This window comes from Ammodytes marinus (genome assembly GCF_949987685.1).
Source record: "Ammodytes marinus genome assembly, chromosome: 13".
Lineage (NCBI taxonomy): Eukaryota > Metazoa > Chordata > Actinopteri > Uranoscopiformes > Ammodytidae > Ammodytes > Ammodytes marinus.
Window position 1 is genome coordinate 6,694,435 of NC_137217.1, and position 20,097 is coordinate 6,714,531.

Genomic DNA, 20,097 nt, shown 5'->3' on the forward strand with positions numbered 1-20,097 from the left:
AAACACCACAGCGTGCCAAGCACATAGATGCCAAGAATATAGAATCCATTTCAGTTTCACCCTGATTGAAAAAGAATCATTTTTTGGCAGCTTGTACCAAGGTATGCTAGCGTGTGGATTTATAGCGCTCAAAAGGTGCAATATTTTCCGTTTTGTTATGGCGATAAATACAGTAAAATATATCGACTCCAGCCAGATTGTAGGCTTGTGTGGTTTAAATGCCAGTGTCGGAAAAGCAAGCAAGGTTTGAAAAATAGTCCTATTAAATAGTCAGGGGGAGGGAATGCATTTGGGAGTGTGTGGGTAGGGGATTACAGATGCATGGTTGTTTTATTACTTTGTATTATTCTAATATTCTCCAGATTTAAATGTCTTTAACCAGTTACATTTTTAGATTTGGGCTTTGCTCTCTCAGTGGGTAAGCTAATGGTAGCTTGGCGAGACCAGCCTGATCTTGCGCGGGCTTCACATTTGTTTCACTCTGGCAGATTAATCTGGCATTTCTCCAACCTCTGTGGGGAGGAGTCCAGCCCTAAAATGCCTGGGCCAATCAGGGTCTGCGTTCAGACTAAACGTCCGTCCCTTATAGAGGAAGGCATCAAAGCACCACCAGGCTAAGCTAATGGCCAAATTTGTTGCTAGAGATGGGGCTCTCACAGAGGTTAATCAGAATATACAGTGATATGAAAAAGTTTGGGAACCCCTCTCAGCCGGCAACATTGCACTGATTTGTTGAACCATGTACAGATACACAATCTGCAGCCAGATGTTCTTGCAGGTCTTTGGAGGTGATCTTTGGGTTGTGTGCAACCATTCTCACAATCCGCCGCATATGCCGCTCTTGTACTTTTCTTGGTCTGCTAGACCTGGGTTTAACTGCAACTGTGCCTGTGTCCTTCCATTCCCTGACAACGTTCCTTACAGTAGAAATTGACAATTGAAACCTTTGGGAAAGCTTCTTGTAGCCTTCCCCTAAACCATGATAATGAATAATATTTGTTTTTAAGATATTTTGGGAGCAGTTTTGATGGTCCCATTCTGTCTCACTTCAGCAGAGAGTCAAAGAGAAGTGCAACTTGCATTTAGGCACCTAAAATACATTTTCTCATGATTAAACAGACATTTCTATGAGGTTCAAGGCTTAACAACATAATCCAACCAACTTTGTGTTTAAAGTCATCAGTTTTACATGCTGTTACAGGCATTAAAATCAACAAAACCACAAGGGTACCCATATTTTTGCACAGCCAGTCTTTCACATTTTATTTTATTTCACACAACCAAATACTGCTTTTCAAAAAATCTTTGTTTGGAAAACATCCCAGTAGTTAGCTGTTCCTGGTAAATTAAAGACATACCACTTTTATCTTTTTTTTGTGAAAGCAGAGTCAATTATAATGCTGGCTGAGAGGGGTTCCCAAACTTTTTCATATGACTGTATGTACATGTATGATCCTAGCCTAGCATAGAACACCTGAGTTGGCAATGTACGTGTTTGTAATGTTATTTAGATAAGGGTTGTGATTCTCTGGGTTTGTAACATGACTGTCAAGTTTGAAAAGTTGACAATTATTAACACAATCCAAAAAGAAACCCGTTGTTTTAAGTTCAATAAAATAAAGATGTCATTACGACTAATTTGGGAATGGTGGGATTTGACAGACAGAGAGGATAAGGTGTTGAATGGTGGGATGATAGGATGGAGGAAGGGGGGGGCAGAGGATGAAGTAATGTGCCTGCAGAAGGCGCTCCAGACGGGGGTCAGATCCTGTTCATGGAAACCATCTGGTCGGCTCGATGTGAGCCACACCAAACACACAGCCCGCATGATCCTCCTTTCTATCTCTCTCACTTTCCTACCGCCTTCAAAAAGCTCACCTTCTGCCCAAACATTTTCCCTCCTCATTCCTCCTTTCCGAGCCTCCGTCTCCATTCCATCACTTTACCTTTTCTACCCCACTGCTTTTTCTCCTCTTTTTCTCTCTCTCAAAATATCCTACTCATTAATGCATGGCAGCTGCAGGGAGCAGTGTTACTTCATTTTTCCATGGCAACGGTCTCTCTGTTTCAGCAGATCCCATTTCAGTTTTGGTAGCAACGTGCTGCTTTGCCAGCGCTGAACACATTCATGTGTTAAATAGAAGGAATTATTTGCAAAATTCCTGAAATAGAATCACCGTCCTGATCACTTGCAATTACTCTCAGGGCCCGGCGAGAACATGGGTGTCCTCGGGGAGAACGGGACAGAGAAGGGAAGATGACAGGATGAAAAGATGTAAGGGTGTGAGCCGCGGGGGAGAAGGGGGAGGAAAGAAGGGGCCGAGAAGGACATGAGGAGTAAGAACATCCAGGAACGAGTGAGGAGGTCAGGGGATTTACTACATGCAAGATATCAAGAGGAAGAAATTAAACTGAGAACAGTGAAGTGGTCAGTTTGAAATACTTCACTTCAACCCTAATATGAAGTGACTACTAAAATAACACCACCTACACATAATACAGACTGGGCTTATACAGGGAAAACACAAACACACTCTCAGTACGTTTAAATAACTTTAGAGACAATCTATTGTGTTAGTGGCAAGTGTCATGTCAACAACATGTTATCAAGACTCAAATCGTACTGAATCGAATTTCTCATAGTCAAGCTACTCTTGTATATGGTCAATCAGACCGTGAATGGCCTAGGCACTCTGCATGCTCCACAGCTTTCAGCATGCGGCTTTGACCCAGTAGTCGAATAGCATTCAATGCTAACAAATTAAAAGAAGTGCGAGTGTACAGCATAGAAACTGTACAGAGCAGTACAGTTGTACATACTACCGATCTACATGTTACTAGTTTACCACTCGCTAACCGTTAGTCACCCTCTTACCGTTACCGTTATCTGCTAGATGATGTAATAGGTCAACCGGCAAAGGGCCCAATACTATCAAGCTGAAAGGGGGCATATAGCCACCTATCATACTGTAGTGGAGTTGGACTTACTTCAATTAATAAATTGATTCCCTTTCCGTGCTTATATACTAGGACAGTAGTCCTATTAAATGGCCTAGTCAAGCTATAACAGTTGCTCTACTTAACTGCACATGTAAACCTACTGACTCTATCACTCCCTCATTGTGTGCACAACACAGATGACTGGAAAGCGACTCCACCATCTTGGGCCCTGAGGGACCCAGTTTGGATAGTGTGTCTCTGACCTCACTGTGCCATTTGCAACGGTGTGACAAATATACTGGCTCCTTCGTTCTTTTTCTCCTACATCCACATTCTCTCTTTCTCTCACTGCATCTTTTCAAGGAGCACCCAAAACTATTCAACCCCGGTTTAAGAATGCAAGAAGCCTAATTGACCGAGAGAGTGATTCTCACACGTGTAAATTTAACCATTCCCCTTTGATCCAGCTGGCTCGTCTGTTTTCAAGATTAGCAGCCCATCTGTCTTTATCATTTACACTTTGTCGGGGTGATTAAATGAAGTTCTTTGATGGCTTTGAATGAATAACAAATAATGTTTTGCCCCATGTGCGTCGCAGGGTGAACTTTGCCTGTCTTTCCATGCGGAGTAATAGGAGAAGAGGATTGTACACGCTGATACAGATATAGAAATGTATTGGGTTTGAAATCATGGAGGGAACCATGGCTCATAGTCATATCTGGGGTTTGGTTGGAACACTGGGCTACAGATAGAGCGTAACACTCATGGATTCAGATAATAATCTGTGACCCTAACCACGCATGACGGGACATCACCAGGAATCAATGCTAACTATGTCTGTCAGGGAAAAGGACAAGCATGGTGTAAGGAACAGTTTTAGAGCAGAACGCTACAAATAGAAACAGTGCATGTTCGGCTTTTTCCAGCTGCTATTCTGGTTTTAGACTTGAGTGGAATATGTCTAAGACATTACATAAGCTAGAGTCACACTGTAATGAAATGCACAGTGCGATGGGACAGAATTGCTTACACAGATTATTTTTTAGAGGTTGTGCTGTTTCTTGAGGTGAGCTATGGGATGATGCAGCACAGTGTGTGAGAAATGATACTAAAAGGAAAATACAGCACGTCTGATTCACAGTGCTATAGGCTATTTCTGAACTGCTGACTGGTAGAATAAATGATCACAGACAATATAAAAGTTAAATAATGTTTTTTTTTTACTACAGAGAAACAGCAGAGAATAAATGGTAATTGTAGAAAGTGTAGGTTTTGAAAGAAGCCCGCTTAACTAGCATTAGTTGGTTAAAGCTAGGGAATCACAGTGGATTGTGGGAAGAGTAGTTTCTTCTCTCCCAGATAATTATGTACACAGTCTTGTACATTTGCCTTTTTTCTCAGTTTTTCTATTGTTTTTTTTGATAGATGGATGGATAGATACTGCAGATATTTGTATCTTTTAGCGCCGAATAAAATGTTATATAGTCAAAAATATGTTGGTAACTGGTTGGCTTGGTAATCCATATTTAATAATATTGATATTAGGAATTGTTGAAATGTCAATGGAGGTTTCGAATTGGAAATGTACTTCCGGAACCAGAGCTGCCGATAAAGTGGCCGTCCACTGTTGAGCTCTGTTTAAAAAGACCACCCAGTTTAGCACCTGGGCCAATGATCTGTCCCTCCTTACCTCCTGCTGTGAATCTCTAGGAAATAATTGATAATTGGGCACAGCGACAAAGCATCATGAGTGCATCAGAGACCAAGACTATGTGATTTCAATTCACCCAATCACCAGCCATCAAGTGTCCCTATTCTGTTTAAACAGCCTTAAGTGGTCTCAGCAGCCGTGGAATAATAAATACTTTTGTAACTTTCTCTCCCTGAATCTCACCACCCCCCACCTTCACCCTATCCCCCCCCTTAAGCTCCTTGCTCTTCAGTAAAAGACGGAGAAAGCCCTACATGCCAAATTAGGCACATGTGCAGCAGAAGTGTGAGCCATTAGGTATTCTGTTTACACCACACTAAAATAAATGGAGTGGTTTGAGTTCGGGGATATCCAAGGCCTGGGGTACCAGCTGTCGGGGTCTTTGGTTTGGTCCGCTTCCACTCCCATGTCAACGGGACAGACTCTTTCCTAATTACTGCCGCAGTGCGTGGTGTGGTCCCAGTCGCACAGCCGAAGGGGACAGAGGAAAGTGGAGGCAATGACGGGACTCAGCAAACTATTAGAGGGTTGAGTTAACTTTTGTGGAAGTACTGTAAACAGCTCAATGGGCTGACAGTGGACTTGGGGGCTTTGGAGCCATAATTTCAACTCACATGCGTCATGCTCCCCTTCATCTTTGACTGACATCTGTTTGTGCGGTCCTTGCAATAAGAATTAAGACCAATTAAGAAGGTTGATAGACCCCCTGGAAAACAAGATGGTTCGTCTCAAGGGGTTTATCCTAATAAATCAACTTGTAACAACATTGTTGGCTATTGTTTACATGCACAAAGAAACGTGCCTTCAAGCCATATTCCAATTCAAGACTTGATTTGGTTTACCTGCAGCTCAAATTCCCTGTAACAGACTATCCCTATTTCTGTAAATAAACCTGTTGAGAAAAGGACTTCAGTGAGGACATGCCTGCATGTACAACAGTACACTGCTGAAATGCTTTGAAAATAGAATTGATCTGTGAGTTGATAGACTGTCAACATTGTAATCTAACCATAACCTTGTTTGTGTTTGCAGTGATCTGTGGGATATCTAAGTACGCCACATCATGATCAGGTCTCTCATCATGACAAGGAGAGCCCAACTCTATAAACCTTACTCTAATTGTTTGACAAAGATCAGATTTTTAGCCTAAGCTAACCCTAACTGTTCGACATAGATCTGATTTTTTACAGTGGTCAACCAAAAACCAAGATATTTGAATAACAAAAAATACAAAATTGATACTCTGGGTAAATGTGGTCGCCGTCTTCGCAGTGATGTTTGCATACATACACCAGCAGGAGTCACAAATGAACCTAACGCACTACTGAACAAAGAGACAACGTCCATATGCCCCAATCAGTGATGTACCACTTTAGAACTGTGTGCGTAGACACACACGTGTGCATCCACCATGACGTCCTGTTCCTGCATCAAGAGGAGCCCATGTCAGAGGGTTGTCAGCACTTCCTGATGCGCTTCAGATGGCGCTGGTTGTGATGTGGGCTCTGTTAACTGGTTCAGTCAAGATGCAGTGAGCAGCCACACAATGGGATCACTTGACTATCCAGTTAGACACTTAAACAGGCAGGGGATATCCAGAGAGTAAGCCCACCCGCCACAAAGGGACGTGAGACGCTACGTATGCATCTGTATGTAAAACAGGCTAACAGCGAACAGAGGTTCCCCTGGAAGCCATATGGCAACAACCACAGAGAGAGAGCTTAGCTGGGCCGGACTGAGCCAAAACCTCAGTACTTTACTGTAACAAAAAAGAGAAAGAGGAGGACCGGGAGAGGGGTTAACGGTCTCTAAAGAACAGTAGATTTGGGACTGGTGTTAAGAAATGTAAAGCTTCCCTTAGACATTTGTGATAGACATTCACTTCTGTTCAAGGTCAAGTAGTAGTAAGTTTTGCACTTTTGATGATGCTGGAACTCCAAAGATAAATGTGTCAACGTTTTGAAGTAAAGGCATTAATAATCATCAACGACAGATATGTAGGTGCCAGATTTGAAAGATTAAAATCTAGAAAAAATGTGAATTCATTGCGTAGCTCAAGAATATTTCAGCATGATGGACTGTGTCTAGTCCTTGAGTACAAGGACATGACAATGGGCAATGAAAAACACCCAGAGGGCCAGCATCCAAAATCATCCCAGTAAAGTTAACGGGTATTCCCTTGTATACAAAAATAAATAATGGAGTGTAGTTTGGTACCTGTAGAGTAAGGCGTTTAACAGCATCCCAGGCATGGGCGATGAGCTCCTTCATCCTCTCCTCTGAAGTTGTCCATGACTCATCGCCTGTGTTGTCGGGCATCACCTTCATTGGGATGGACAGGGGACGTGATTCTGAGAAAAAAATAAAGTAAAAAAGACACTAGATTCAACTATTGTTTGAAAACAGCTTTTCTGGCTGGCGGTGCATCATTTTTTAGTACTGTGTGTGTCCAGTATCAATATACATTTTTTTTTTTTTTTTTTTTAATCTTCGCTCCTGTTATTAACATAACCACTTTACCACAGAGGTACTGTATCAACTGTAACATAACATCACATTAAATCAATATATGGTACTTCCCTGCCATTGTACTCTATATAAATCCCTTCATAACTCACTGTTATTTTCATTTGTTGTACAGTATCATGTTATATGGTGTTTAAATGACACTTCATTGTGGTGATGTAATGTCACCACTCAGGTTTCTTGTCTCCTACGGCGAGAGAGAGGGAACTATGAGAACTGAGAGAATGCATACACACACACAGAGTGTCCTAGACATGACATGTCCTAGTGTGCCTGCTGTGGTCCAGACGAAGGCCGATTGTCTGTACTGACAGTCATGGCAACAGCCAAGCACAGAAATCACACAGCAGCAACCCCCTCCATTGGCCTGTGCCTTAACCGTATGTGAAGGTCATAACCCTTCTTCAAAAGACAGTTCTCAGGAGACAACGAGACAGACGGTGAAACTGTGTAAAAGAGAGGTGCAAAAGCAGAAAGGTAGGGAGTGAGACGGAGGCATTCAAACACAACACACACATTCTACCAGGTTAGCCCGAGGTCTGTGGATGTTAAAGCCATCAGGGCGTCAGAGGTTAGGGAATGGGGGTCTCTCTGAAGACACATTAAGACATATTCCATGATTTAAAGGTTTGCCTTGCTCAGCAGCTCTCTCCCACAGTTGTCATGAAACAGTGGTGATGTCACAGCACTACTGTGCCTCCTCAGACGCCACACTCCCAAATATCACTAAAACAGCCAAATGGGTTGGCATGACAACAAGAGTGCGTTGCCAGGACAATGGACCAAATTGATGGTTAGTAACCCTGGTTTGTGGTTCGCTGTGGCAACCTGCTGAAACCTTGTGGGTGGAAATGTATGTGTGTAAGGCTGAGTGACTAAGGTCACAGGTGCATTTGTGTAAAGTTTGTGTGTGTGTGTGAAGGCCGAGATCATGGCTTCTGGAGACTCGTAGAGTATTTTCTCACACTCAGCATCCAGGTGCCTCTGGCGATCAGGGACTATGAAATGGACTGTATTTGTCATGATGCCTACAATCCATGTTGCATCATAACTTACTATATGCAATGTACATTTTGTCCATTTCACAAACCGTATTTTTCAATATGCCTCCTCCGTCATCCTTATTTGTCCGCGCTACGGTGTTTCTGTGAGCCTTGCACACAAGCAACGTTTGCGTACTTTGCTAAACATCCACACACGCACAGATGGCAAGAATTGACTTTGACAGGACAGATTGTGTTTCATGGACTGTCTTTTATTGAGTAATGTGCAGAGAGTGCTGCATAAACCGCCGTGATATCATTGGGTTGTCAATAGTGTTTTGTTGTGGAGGGCTGTGTGTGAGTTAGAGTATTCCTGTCACACTGTGTTAGAGGGCTGTTTCCTGTTCAGCTCTGCAGGGGATCCATACAGACATGACAGAGCTCTGTGGCCGCTGCTCTCTGTCATGTGGCCTAGCAGTCTAGACGCGGGACACTTTACCTCAGGGACAGGGCTTGATTTGTGTGGGTATATACACGTTTATTTGTAAAGTAGGTTATGACAATGTTGTGTACAGTCAGTATTTACACCGTTTTGAAGTGCGTGGATGAGTCAAAGTCTGGACCCACGTTGACACCAATGTCTGTGCACACGGATAATTGTGTGTGTGTTCATGTGGGTGTATGACTTTAACGCCATTGGTGGTTATCGCTGGTAAATACCGTAGTCTCACTCACTGACGTCAGTGTCCCATACCCGGAATACATCCTAGCCCAACGAAACAGAGGCTTACCACATCGGAAAATACAACGTAAACTATGTCCACACACTGGCCTGAAAATACAAAGCAGGAAAAAAAATTACAAAATAGACCCCAAAATGAGTCCCCACCCTCACCAATCAACACTGGTGAGTTCTTAAAGTAAACAGGGTCCACCCTTCTGAGCTTAAGAAACATCAATCCAGTTGGTCACACATATTTGTGCCATGTCTCTGTAATTTACCAGAATAATCTATGAGAGTGTATGAGTGAGGGTGGAGTCAATGGACCCTCCATTACTTCAAGTTGCAGACTATCTGGCTGTGTAGGTAGGTATGCAGTGTGCAAAAGGCAGTAGGCGCTCCCATAAACCTACACAATTTTATTAGCAACATGCAGTGAGTATAAATATGTGTGTACATGCGGGCACACACACACACACGCCAGCAGCCCATGAGCCTGAAACTGGGCCAACAGAGAACGCCATGAGCAGTTACAGCAATTACTTTCAATTTAGTTTATAACAATGTGACCTATGCTATACCTTCTCACCGTAAATGAATACCACCTTTAAAATTGCAATCTCGGTCGTTCGCTCTTCTTGAGGTTATTACTTTTTGGCCAGTGTTCAAAGGTGGTATAAATTACAGTTTTCATCTAAAAACTGGTTATTTCCCTAATCCTTATGGCTCACCTTCACCTAAAAGAGACCAAGGAGAGGAGTTATCTTTTTTTGACTTTGGGGGTCGGCCAGGCTGTGAAAGTCCTTCCCCCGTGGAGTGAGTCTGTTAGGCCAATCACAAAGTGTGCTAAAGTACAGCATAGGCAGTAACAATGCAAGGCCAGTGTGCATGAAGTATGCTCTCCACTTTGTTTTAAATACCATTCCATGACTCTGTTTGTTAATCCTGGGGTCATTATTTGGAATGAAACTGCCATATCTTGTTATAGTGACTTGGCGCCCGCCATTTCTTCAGGGAGGGGATCGAGAGAAAGAGAGAGAGAGAGAGAGAGTGAGAGAGAGAGGGGAAGGCAGGGACAGAGAATGAGAAAGACAGAGAGAAAGCTACAGAGGTCTAAATTCAAATGAAAGAGAAATATGACAGGAGCGCCCAAAGCTCTTAAACCTGCCCTAGACCTAACAAGTCCTGAGAGTCCTCTTAAAGCGGGGTTATTCCCCCTGTCTTGTGCCATCTCAGCCGTGTCCTCATTTTCACCCTTTTGTTAGGCCATCAGGCTAATATGTTATTGGCCAAACTCTGACCATACACCCTGTTACTCCTACGTTTTGCCCTCACTCTCTCCAACCACTCCCTGTGTCTTTCTCTCTTAGTGCTCAGCTGGTGTGAGGAGCTGCCAGTCCATTCCCCAATAAACATGATGGGGATTATTCATCCCATTTAACAACTCCATCCCAATCTCCCAGCAGGTCAAAAGTCCCAGGCTTTTGAAGCCAGGAGCCGGAGCATGTGTCAAGTGATCAGAGGAAACACATAGACCAGAGCCCCGTTATGACACGTAGACTTTAAGGCGAAAAACTATTCGGTGTTGACTCATTACATGATGTACAACACAGCGTAACTCTGCTATGAAATGCGCAGGGGCGTGCGGTGAGGTGAGTGTAAGTCGCACAAATGTGCAATTCACGCTTACAATCTAAAACATGCATGAATTAACACATACACACACACATTCACTCTGACACCCATAGTCACACAACCGTAGCATCAGAACAGCGCCAGTGAAAGTTCCGACACAGATTTAACAGTCCCCACAACAACAATGGCATCAAGTATTCATAATGACATTCACAAGCAGTTGAGCAAGTTGACCATAAAATCAGCCTTCTTGCAATAACGCGGCGTTTCCCATGCCGTCCTGCTATCATTCTGGTATGTTCCCTATTACAAATGGTTTACAGAGAGTTGGAGTGTTGTGTATTCTGGTACAGCTGTGTGCAGAGGCAGAAATGGGGCTCCTTAATAAACCTGGCCGCCTATTTGTTTTGGATGCGAGTTGGTGTTTATTTAAATATTTACATGACTCCATTTGTCATGGCGTGGCGGCGTGGTCAGGCTGACCGAACGGGTGAGGGCAGGGAGTTTTAAAAGTTTCTCTGGCCCATTTGTTTCAATTTCTCTCTGCACACATTGGCTACGTTCCAATCACCATACTGCCAAGTATGGTAGAAAAAGATTTAGGATGGCTCAATACATCAATACGTCAGATGCAGCATGCTGAAAAGTACACGGATGCCCTACGACTGTGTGTAAATCTGTATGCTTTTTTGGTGATTCTGTCCCACAATCAACGTCCCATTTGTGCACAACGGAAGTTTTGTCACGTCAACGGAGCCTCTGAGTGAAAACAACCAGCGATGCTATGGATATATAAGCAAGAGGCAAGTAAGAGGTATGATTTTAAGTTGAAATAAATAAGTAAAAGTATGTACCAATTGTATGCCTACCGCATGCTAACATACTTTTTATGATCAGCTGTGGTTTGTAGAATAGTAAAAAGAAAGATGTCATTTGCAGGGATAGTTTCCAATTTCTGCCAGCTGTGCTTTAGGAAGTCCCCCAACCAGTGGAGGTAATTGTGGAAGGGAAAGACTTTTCAGCGCAGGCATGTGGGGACGGACTGATAGAGTTGGCAAGAAGAGAAGCGAGAAGATGATCACACACATTTCTGATAGCAATCGTCATCACTTTCATCATTGTCATTATCATCAGAGTTCAGAGAGATCATACACAACATCACTATCCAATCTACACAGTATTCAGTTTAGATACTTATCTGAAGACAGGAGAGCTTCTGCCAGCCAGAACATGACACAATAGGTAAAGAATGAAAACAAAAACTCACTAGTCAATGCGACACCGAGACCCTTTTGAAACATCCCTTGTGAAATCATCTCAACCCAATTTCCAATCCCCCTCTCCTGTTCCTCTGTCATCTGAACTGAACCACCTCCAGTCTGCACACTAATCCACGTAAGGTCTGACGAAACCCACAACTCAACCCCGACTTCCCTCTCACTTCAACCCCAAAAACCACAGCCAACAACCACACCGCCCTAATACCGTTATCATTCATGAAAGGGATACATACAGGACAGATCTATTCCCCCACAGACTGGCCTGTCTGTCCGGAGAGTCAGTGAGTAGGGGCTTGAATGGGCTCACCAATGTGCACAGGCCAAAGACATTCTCATCTAGCGGAGCAGAGTGAGTCCCCTGCTGACTGCAACCATTCTTCTCAGGGCCTCCTATCTCATTATTCCTCCGTTTTTCTTGTTTTCTTTCCCCGCTCCGACCATCATTACCTTGATAAATTATTGACTTTACCAGAAAAATTAAACTATATAAATAACTCCGCAATGAAAATAGTATCCCCTTCTGAAAAGCGCATGGCAGCCAATAAAAACCTGCCTGACTTCCATCAGGCTACTTGGGCTTGGCCTACAGTTACGTATGAGTGTGTAGTTCTGCCCCAAGTCATCTCATGTATATGCATGTGTATATTAGTTTCTCTTTGCTGTTTATTCCTCCAAAATATCTAGATTAATGTCTTACCAGAATATACGTCACTGAACCGTGAGTCCTGTATATTCTTACAGTATATGGTTGAGATCCCAGAAAAGCCATCAGTAAGGGAAGGTTTTGGTGAGGCCAACAAAGCACCGACCACCGCGAGATATTGTCTTTGAACAATGCAACTGTTTCCATATCTCACATTCTCATTTTGGTTCCTCACAGTAAATAGGAAAATTACCTCTAATCCCATCATTGAGGCCACTAGTAGACAGCAACAAAGACAACAGTTCTCGTTCCAACCCTTTAAGAAGCCACAGCCAGATCGCGGTATAGGTTTCTCTCAGCAAAAAGATGTATGTTCTCAGCGCCAATGGCTAATTTTAGGATTGAAAAGGAAAAGCCAGTGAGATCATTACTCTGGTAGATGTTAGAGAACAATGGGAGGGCTCGGGACTTGGGAGGCTCTCGATCAGAAACAAAGCACCGCTGCCAACAAGAACATTCATTAGGGACAAATAAAGAAAATACTTAGAGGCTAGTTTTATGTGAACCAATTTGTGGTGTAATTGTGCGGGCAGACAGAAATCGACCTCAAGCCTAGGAGAAACAACTTGTTTTCAAAGTCACCGTTCCACTGCCTCTCTTGTAAAGGATAATCACAACTGTTAACACTTCTCTTATGATGTTACTAAGCAACATTCAAACATACACCTGATGTGAGTCATAAGAACCTTCTTGTCTTTGTTTTTTAAACATGAATATTTAAAAAAAATGAAAAAGCTAGCATGTGTGTTAGTAACGTGAAAATATCTATACCATCTTTTGCCATGTGTTCTATTCAAAGTCAAAGTTTCTGTCATCCATCGGAGCTGGCTTTGGTCCAATTCAGCCAATGGTGGTTCTGAAAGTCAGCGGTGTCTTGTAACATGCACCCTGTATATTTAACATGTGCAAACGACCAAAGCCAGAAAGGAAAAGAGACAGAGTGAAATATTTTGTTGCCAAATGGAGTTGAGTGGATATGGGTCCTGAGTTTGGAGCAGTGCAGCCCCAGTATGATATCACCTTGCCCTCAGTGCTTTTCTGGGGGAAATGATCTGCAGTGAGCTGGTTCTGTGTGTCCCTGCACATTTGCCTACATGTTAACAGGCACCTTAGAAAAGCCTGAAGGAAAGTCCCCCTTGATTACTACGAAACTGTAGCTAGGCTGAATGTGGGAACAAAACAACATAACACTCTCTTTACATCATAAAAGTGCCAGGCGTGCGTTCAAATGGCCAATTGGAAGCAGGGACATCTAGCTAGTGCAATTGTTGTGAGGAGGCTTTGAACTGCTTCAAACTCAGAGAATGCATTTTCTTCCAGTGGATTACGATTTTTTTTTACTGTATTTCCCCGAGGTGATTTCTGTGGGAATATCAATAGATCCAGTGGAAAACTATGATAACCAATAGGAACAGAAAAATATTTCTCTGGCCAATTTATAATCAGTTGGAAGAAAACACAGCTCTATATCAATATTCCATAGATCCAGCATATTGGTCATTTAATCTAATAATAGTATTTCCAACAACCACAATCTGGATTTTAAACTTTTAAATTCTAGATGTTTAAATTGTTCACTTTAAAGGTGGAGCCAGTGATTCTGGAGAACGCTTCTTATCAAAATCCCTTTTTGTCAAAATCATTCTCTGATTTTAACAAAAAGTGATTTTTACAACAGGTTTTCTTCAGAATTGTGATTCCACCTTTAATGACTTACTTCAGTATCGAGGCAGTCGGAACTTCTATTTTTGCGGGACGAAAAACAATAACTTAATTTGTTACATGTTGAATATCGGCGGCTCTTCACAAAGGGATTCAAGGGAAACTCTAAATGGAGTATGCAGATTTGTAGCAGCGTTCATACATTACAGGCATTCGGTGGCAAAATATTTCAGTTGCACATGGAAAATGAATTTGCAACAAAACACCAGTGTTAGGGTTCCTATAAGAACCTCATGATGTCTTCTCCCGAAGGTCAACTGAGACGCAGCACCAGTGGCAGTGGAGTTGGCCGGCTGCCCCTGTTGAGCCCGGGCCAGTCTTATGCGTTTACTCCCCATGCATCCGTGTGAATGGCAGCTTGAACACTTGTTGACTCCAACTGGCAAACAACCTGCACATCTCTCCTCTGTTTACCTAAATAGATGACTGACGACTGAAAAATAAAACGTCTGCTGCGGTGATTACACAACCTCCCCCCCCTCACCCCCCTTTATAGTCCCCGGAGAAATTCGATGCCAGCAAATAAACCCACAACTAAAATTGACCTTGTCATCTACGTGGACGTTTATTTGGAGTCATGTTAAAACAAGCACATGAGAGCTATCGAGGAAAATGCCAAATGATAATTTTGCAAAAAGAAAAGAGGAAAAAAAGGATGTCTTTCTGTGTACCCTCTCCAAAAGGAAAAAAGAATGAGCTGGGCCATTTCAATTCATTTCTTGCAACAACACAATTTATTTCTCAGGGCAATTTTCAATTTTCCTGAAAACGTTGCTTTGTCACAGCTGATGAGATTATGACCCATCAAAACACTGTGGTCACTTCAGATCTACATGCACATTAGCTTTATACTCTTTAGTAAATCATTATGGCTTATTGATTCACCCTGGGTTAAATGGCTGGGTCAGATGTCCTGGGGTAAACATGTAGCAATGTCAAATAGATTCTGAAAAAAGCCATCGGATGACTTGGCTAAATGGCTTTAGAAAGGAAATACATCCTACAAAAGACAGTATTATGTCCAGCTCACAGTCAAAAGAGTATAACCACCACGGACAAATATTCTAAACTAATAACCACGTTGAATTGAAGGGCTGACCCTGGCCAGTGTTTTCTTTTTTTAACATAACAGCTAGGCCAGAGTGAGCTCCCATCATCTCCCTCCTGTTTAAACACACAGCTTCTTATTCACAGTGTGTTCCACACATGGTAAAGCAATTAATAAATCATCTTTAGAGAGCCTAAGTCCAATCAAAACATGTTAGATGTCAGCAGCTCTTCTTGTGAGGTGACCCTGGAGGAGGGCTACACAAGGGAAAATCCACCCTAACAACAGAATATCGCTCAAGTTATTCCCTTGACCTTAAGCCTTTTAGGAGTCCCGGCTAACCCACGGTTTAATGTACAGTCCTTGAGGGTTAACATTTGTGAATTCTGTTTTGGGGTGGACTTTTACCTGAGCTGCCTTGAGCAAATGGATCTTTTCAAAATAATTCTACATGAAACAACTGCTACCCTAAGTGAAGCTTCATATCAGGATATATAAGTCTAGATTGTGTATCAAATATCTACCCCATCGTGGCCTGCCAACACTGGGGAATATGAATTAACGTTGCATTTATCATCCTCCAATTAATCACAGGAACCGTGTATTAGTAAGAGAAATGAGGTGAAACAGCGTATCAAGTATCACCACCGCAATCCAACATCCCAATACATTGTGGTAAGTTCACATTCTTCATTCACGGTCCAATAACTGAAGTCATCTTTGCATCCAGAGAAACAAAACAGCTAATTGCAGGAAGGACGCATTATTATGTAACGAGCACACGGTGGAAGCGGAGTTGTGGTATGAAGGAAACAGAACCTGCTGTGCTTTGAGCCCTCCTCTGTAACTGTTGAGCTGTAGTCCATCAAGATCTTCTGACAGCAGGGAGGCTTATTGTTTCACCATGATTAAAACCACAAGGGCTAAATGCCTCTTCCCTTTTCTTATTCTGATTGCTCGCGGAAACAAATTGTAACTTTTCATTACATCTACTCCCATAACACCGCAGCCATTCCCAGAGAAGATGCTATTAATTTACTTACACGCTCTACTCCAGTGTAGAGTGTCGGAGTATGGGACACTGAGGGTTGAATATTTTTTTTTTTTTAACTGTACCAGCTAGTTACCAATGAAGTGTTTTCACTTCACAATAGATGTATTTGGATAATAAAAAACTTGAGTATGACTCAGTATATGTTTATAACTAACTAATGTAGCCCAACAATAAGTTGCCCTACACAAATAGGTCTAACACTAAACACTCCAACAGGCACAATTTCAGGCCAGATGTGATGACCACTTAGCATTTCAACAGTCAACATGCTGTGTGTGTGAGAGTGTGTGTGTGTGTGTGTGTGTGTGTGTGTGTGTGTGTGTGTGTGTGTGTGTGCGTGTGCGCGTGCGTGTGTGCGTGCGTGTGTCGTCAGCATCCAAAAACCAGACTGGGCTTTGTTTACAGTAATTTACAAACACCTGTGTGGTAGACAAAATCACAAAAAATGCAGACAGCATTGACTGAAAAAGAAAAATCTAAATGATAAACAGATAGACATATAACCAGTGACAGAGATAGACAGCTGGCAGATATGAGGCCATGCACATTGATAGACGGTATACTCTAGTCCGATGAGTGTCGCTGACAAGCCACAGCCTGATTTAGCTTTGTAAGCAGCGGTCGAGCCAAGGTGACCGCTTACTGACGACCCCTCCTAATGAGAGAATATACTGTTGAGTTGTGGGTAAGCAAAACAAATTTGTTAGTGCAGATTGGATGAAACAAGGCAGAGAGGGAAAAAGCAGCAGGAAAAAGGCACTGTGACCTTTCAGCTGTGAGCTTTTGAAAAGCGGGCAAGGAAAGAACCCTAATGGCCTTTTTTTAGACTCTGAAATGTCAAAGGAGCATTTTTCCTATCAAAGCACTTGACATGGGGGGGGGGACGTCATACACTTGCAATGTTATTTACAGCTACACCATGACTTCACCCAAAACAGGGATTCATCACTCCTGTTGAGAACACATTTCCCAGGGACTTAAAAATTAAGAAAAGAAAAAAAAAGGCATACAACCAACTTGCTTTCCTCTGACTCATTTCTGCTTAAAAGTGTTTAGAGGACCTGGAGCCTGAACACTGTGAGAGCCAAACAGTGGTGAGTGGGAAGGCTTTTCAATGTATATATTCATTCTTTAAACTATGTAAATAATCCAGCTACATGAGTTTGGTTATCTATAGGGTAACAGGAGAGCGAGGAGGTTGGCTATTATGTTCATGAATACACTGCAAGTATTACAATGAAAACCATTTCTGCAGTCAGTAAAGCTCTGTGTTGTGTCATGGACAGCTCCTTGACACAGTGACTGCTCCAGCCAGCCTCCAAGGTAGCAGTGTTAAGCCGCTTTTCCACAAGAGGAACTTTCCCCATGAACTAGGAACCTTTGGAGGAACTCTGTGTGTTTTTGACCGTAGGAAACAGGGTCTAAATTTAGTTCCTGGGTAATTGATGTACCCTCAGAAAGGGATGTAGGCTTTTTTCCGCTGTGTCTCTGCTAAAATTACAAGTTTGTATATATAATTAGGCACGCGGAATTTAGTCGAGAATCAATATTAATTAAATGCATCATAAAATGACATGCAGAGCAGTTACTTGTCCTACTTTTCAATTTGTCATCGGCCTGATTAGCATAACCTTCCAGGCTGCGGTGGAAACGCAGAAATCAACGGGCCACATGAACCTTTTAGTTCCTTGAAAAGGAGAACCTGGAACTAAAAGTTCCTGTTACTTGTTGTAGAAAAGCAGCTTAAGAGTCACCATACAATATCCCAGAGTCCCACTAAACAGTACCCTCACACTGACAAATGTACCACCATAAGGGCTTTTTTCTGCATCTATGCACTTCAACATCAACATCAACAATAACCTTAACATTTATGATTACTGTTGCTGTACTTCAGCAAAGAGTCACATCCATGACAAGTTCCGTAACTGTATCTATCCTTCTTCATCTGTCCTCCTCTCTTCTCTTTCTCTAATCTGTCAATCTCCATCCAAAGGGTTCAGAGTTTCCCTAGAGACGGTACAGATTTGGAACATTCTGGAAAGTATCTAAGTTAGGACTAAGCCATGTTATTAAATGAGTGTGTGACAGTGTCTGTCTGTGTGTGTGTGTGTGTGTGTGTGTGTGTGTGTGTGTGTGTGTGTGTGTGTGTGTGTGTGTGTGTTTGTGTGCTGATGATACTGTATATGCATGAATTCTGTGGAATTGTGAGTGAGTGTGAGTGTGTGCACTGAATGTGTTGGTTTTAAACAGGGGGGTCCCAGAAGATGGAAAACTGGCATAGAGAAAGGCTCCACACAGCCAAGCCACTCATCTATTCTGGGCATCCAGAGCCCGCAGTAATACTACCAGAGGAGGAGGACATGGCTGGATGTGTGGTGTCCTCTGAGAAACCAGTTCACTTAGGTGTCAGCAAGCTCTAGTGTGTTATGCAACAACATAGTAACACGGATGCATTGCATAGAAACAAGGTTAAATTAAATAGTAAATTGTTGTTATTCCACTACTGGAAGAACATATCCTTGAACATAGAAACAGTGGCCGCTTTTGTGAATATCAAGGGAGACATAAATGTCTTTACAGTTTACAGTTCTTTATTAATCTTTGCACAAAAAATATCTAAAAAACAAACACTGACTGAAGAACCTGGGTCCAACCCTGTTCCCTTTATGTGTGTAAACCTCTCAGCTGCACTGATTTACTGTCAGGTTATTGTATGGTGAGCCATGTCAGAGTAATACCGGCAGTATTCTACTTATGGCACAGCTCTGGGTTAATAAACCTACCTGTCACCGTCTTGGTTTTGACTGGACTGCTGGCGTAGTCTGAGGCCTGATTGGAGGTCTGTTTAGCCAGTGGTGTGCTCCCGACCGATGCCTCATCCTCTCTCCTCTTGGCTAGAGGAACTGAGCCCGGAGTCTGAAATGACATCACAGCATGACTGAGCACATTATGAGGCCATGGGATGGGAAATGTGTTGTTGTATTGTAAATTGTAATAATAATAATAATTAAAAAATATTCATATTATATATATAATTAAATATACATCCTATCAGTCGTGATATTGTTCTGTATTGTACAAACATTGTTATATGATAGCTTTAGACTTATCTTAAAATATATGGGATAAACAGAATGCACAATAAGATGCAAGGCAGAAAGGGAGGCAGAGAGAGAGAAGGAAAAGAAAAATGCAATGGAACACAACAGAAGCCTCCAAGACCAACAAGGAGTAGTGACAGCTCTATGTTTCTTTTGAGCAGTCTCCCATGCTGCTGGCAGGCCAAACAGACACACACACACACACACACACACACTGGCTGGCAGTGTGATGGCTGAAAGACAGAAGAGTGGAAGGTTGGTCTGAAATAAGGAAACCCCATTAGCATCAGCCAGCAGCAGCACTAGGCTATGATGCAGCTGCACAAGGCCGCAGGCCAACCACGTACAGCAGCCTGTGTCAACACACACACACAAGCACACACAAGCACCCACACCCACACACACACACACACACACAGTTGTTTTTTACTGCCTGGGTCGGGACCCAAAGGCTAGCTGTTGAAAGATTAAAAATGGGCCCCCAAATTACATTAGTATTTGGAACTACTTTTTTTTTTTTTTTAACAAATGTTTATTATTTTTCTAAACACACAAAACATACAAACAACAACAACGAAAACATAACACAGACCCACTGTACTAGTATTTGGAACTACTGACTGACGTATGACGACAAATCCTTCCTAGATTTTTGAAATTTAACATAGGG

At 42.5% G+C, this 20,097-nt stretch overlaps 1 protein-coding gene across 2 annotated transcripts in view; it reads right to left on the minus strand.

The window, feature by feature from the left end:
- vps13b (vacuolar protein sorting 13 homolog B) overlaps positions 1-20,097 on the minus strand; it is a 379,499-nt gene that overhangs the window by 187,802 nt on the left and 171,600 nt on the right. For both annotated transcript variants that reach the window (XM_080038971.1, XM_080038972.1), the window contains exons 21-22: positions 19,110-19,242; positions 6,869-7,002 (exon numbers count right to left, since the gene is read on the minus strand). In XM_080038971.1, the coding sequence (XP_079895097.1) occupies positions 6,869-7,002; positions 19,110-19,242 (267 nt within the window). The remainder of the gene's footprint in view (positions 1-6,868; positions 7,003-19,109; positions 19,243-20,097) is intronic.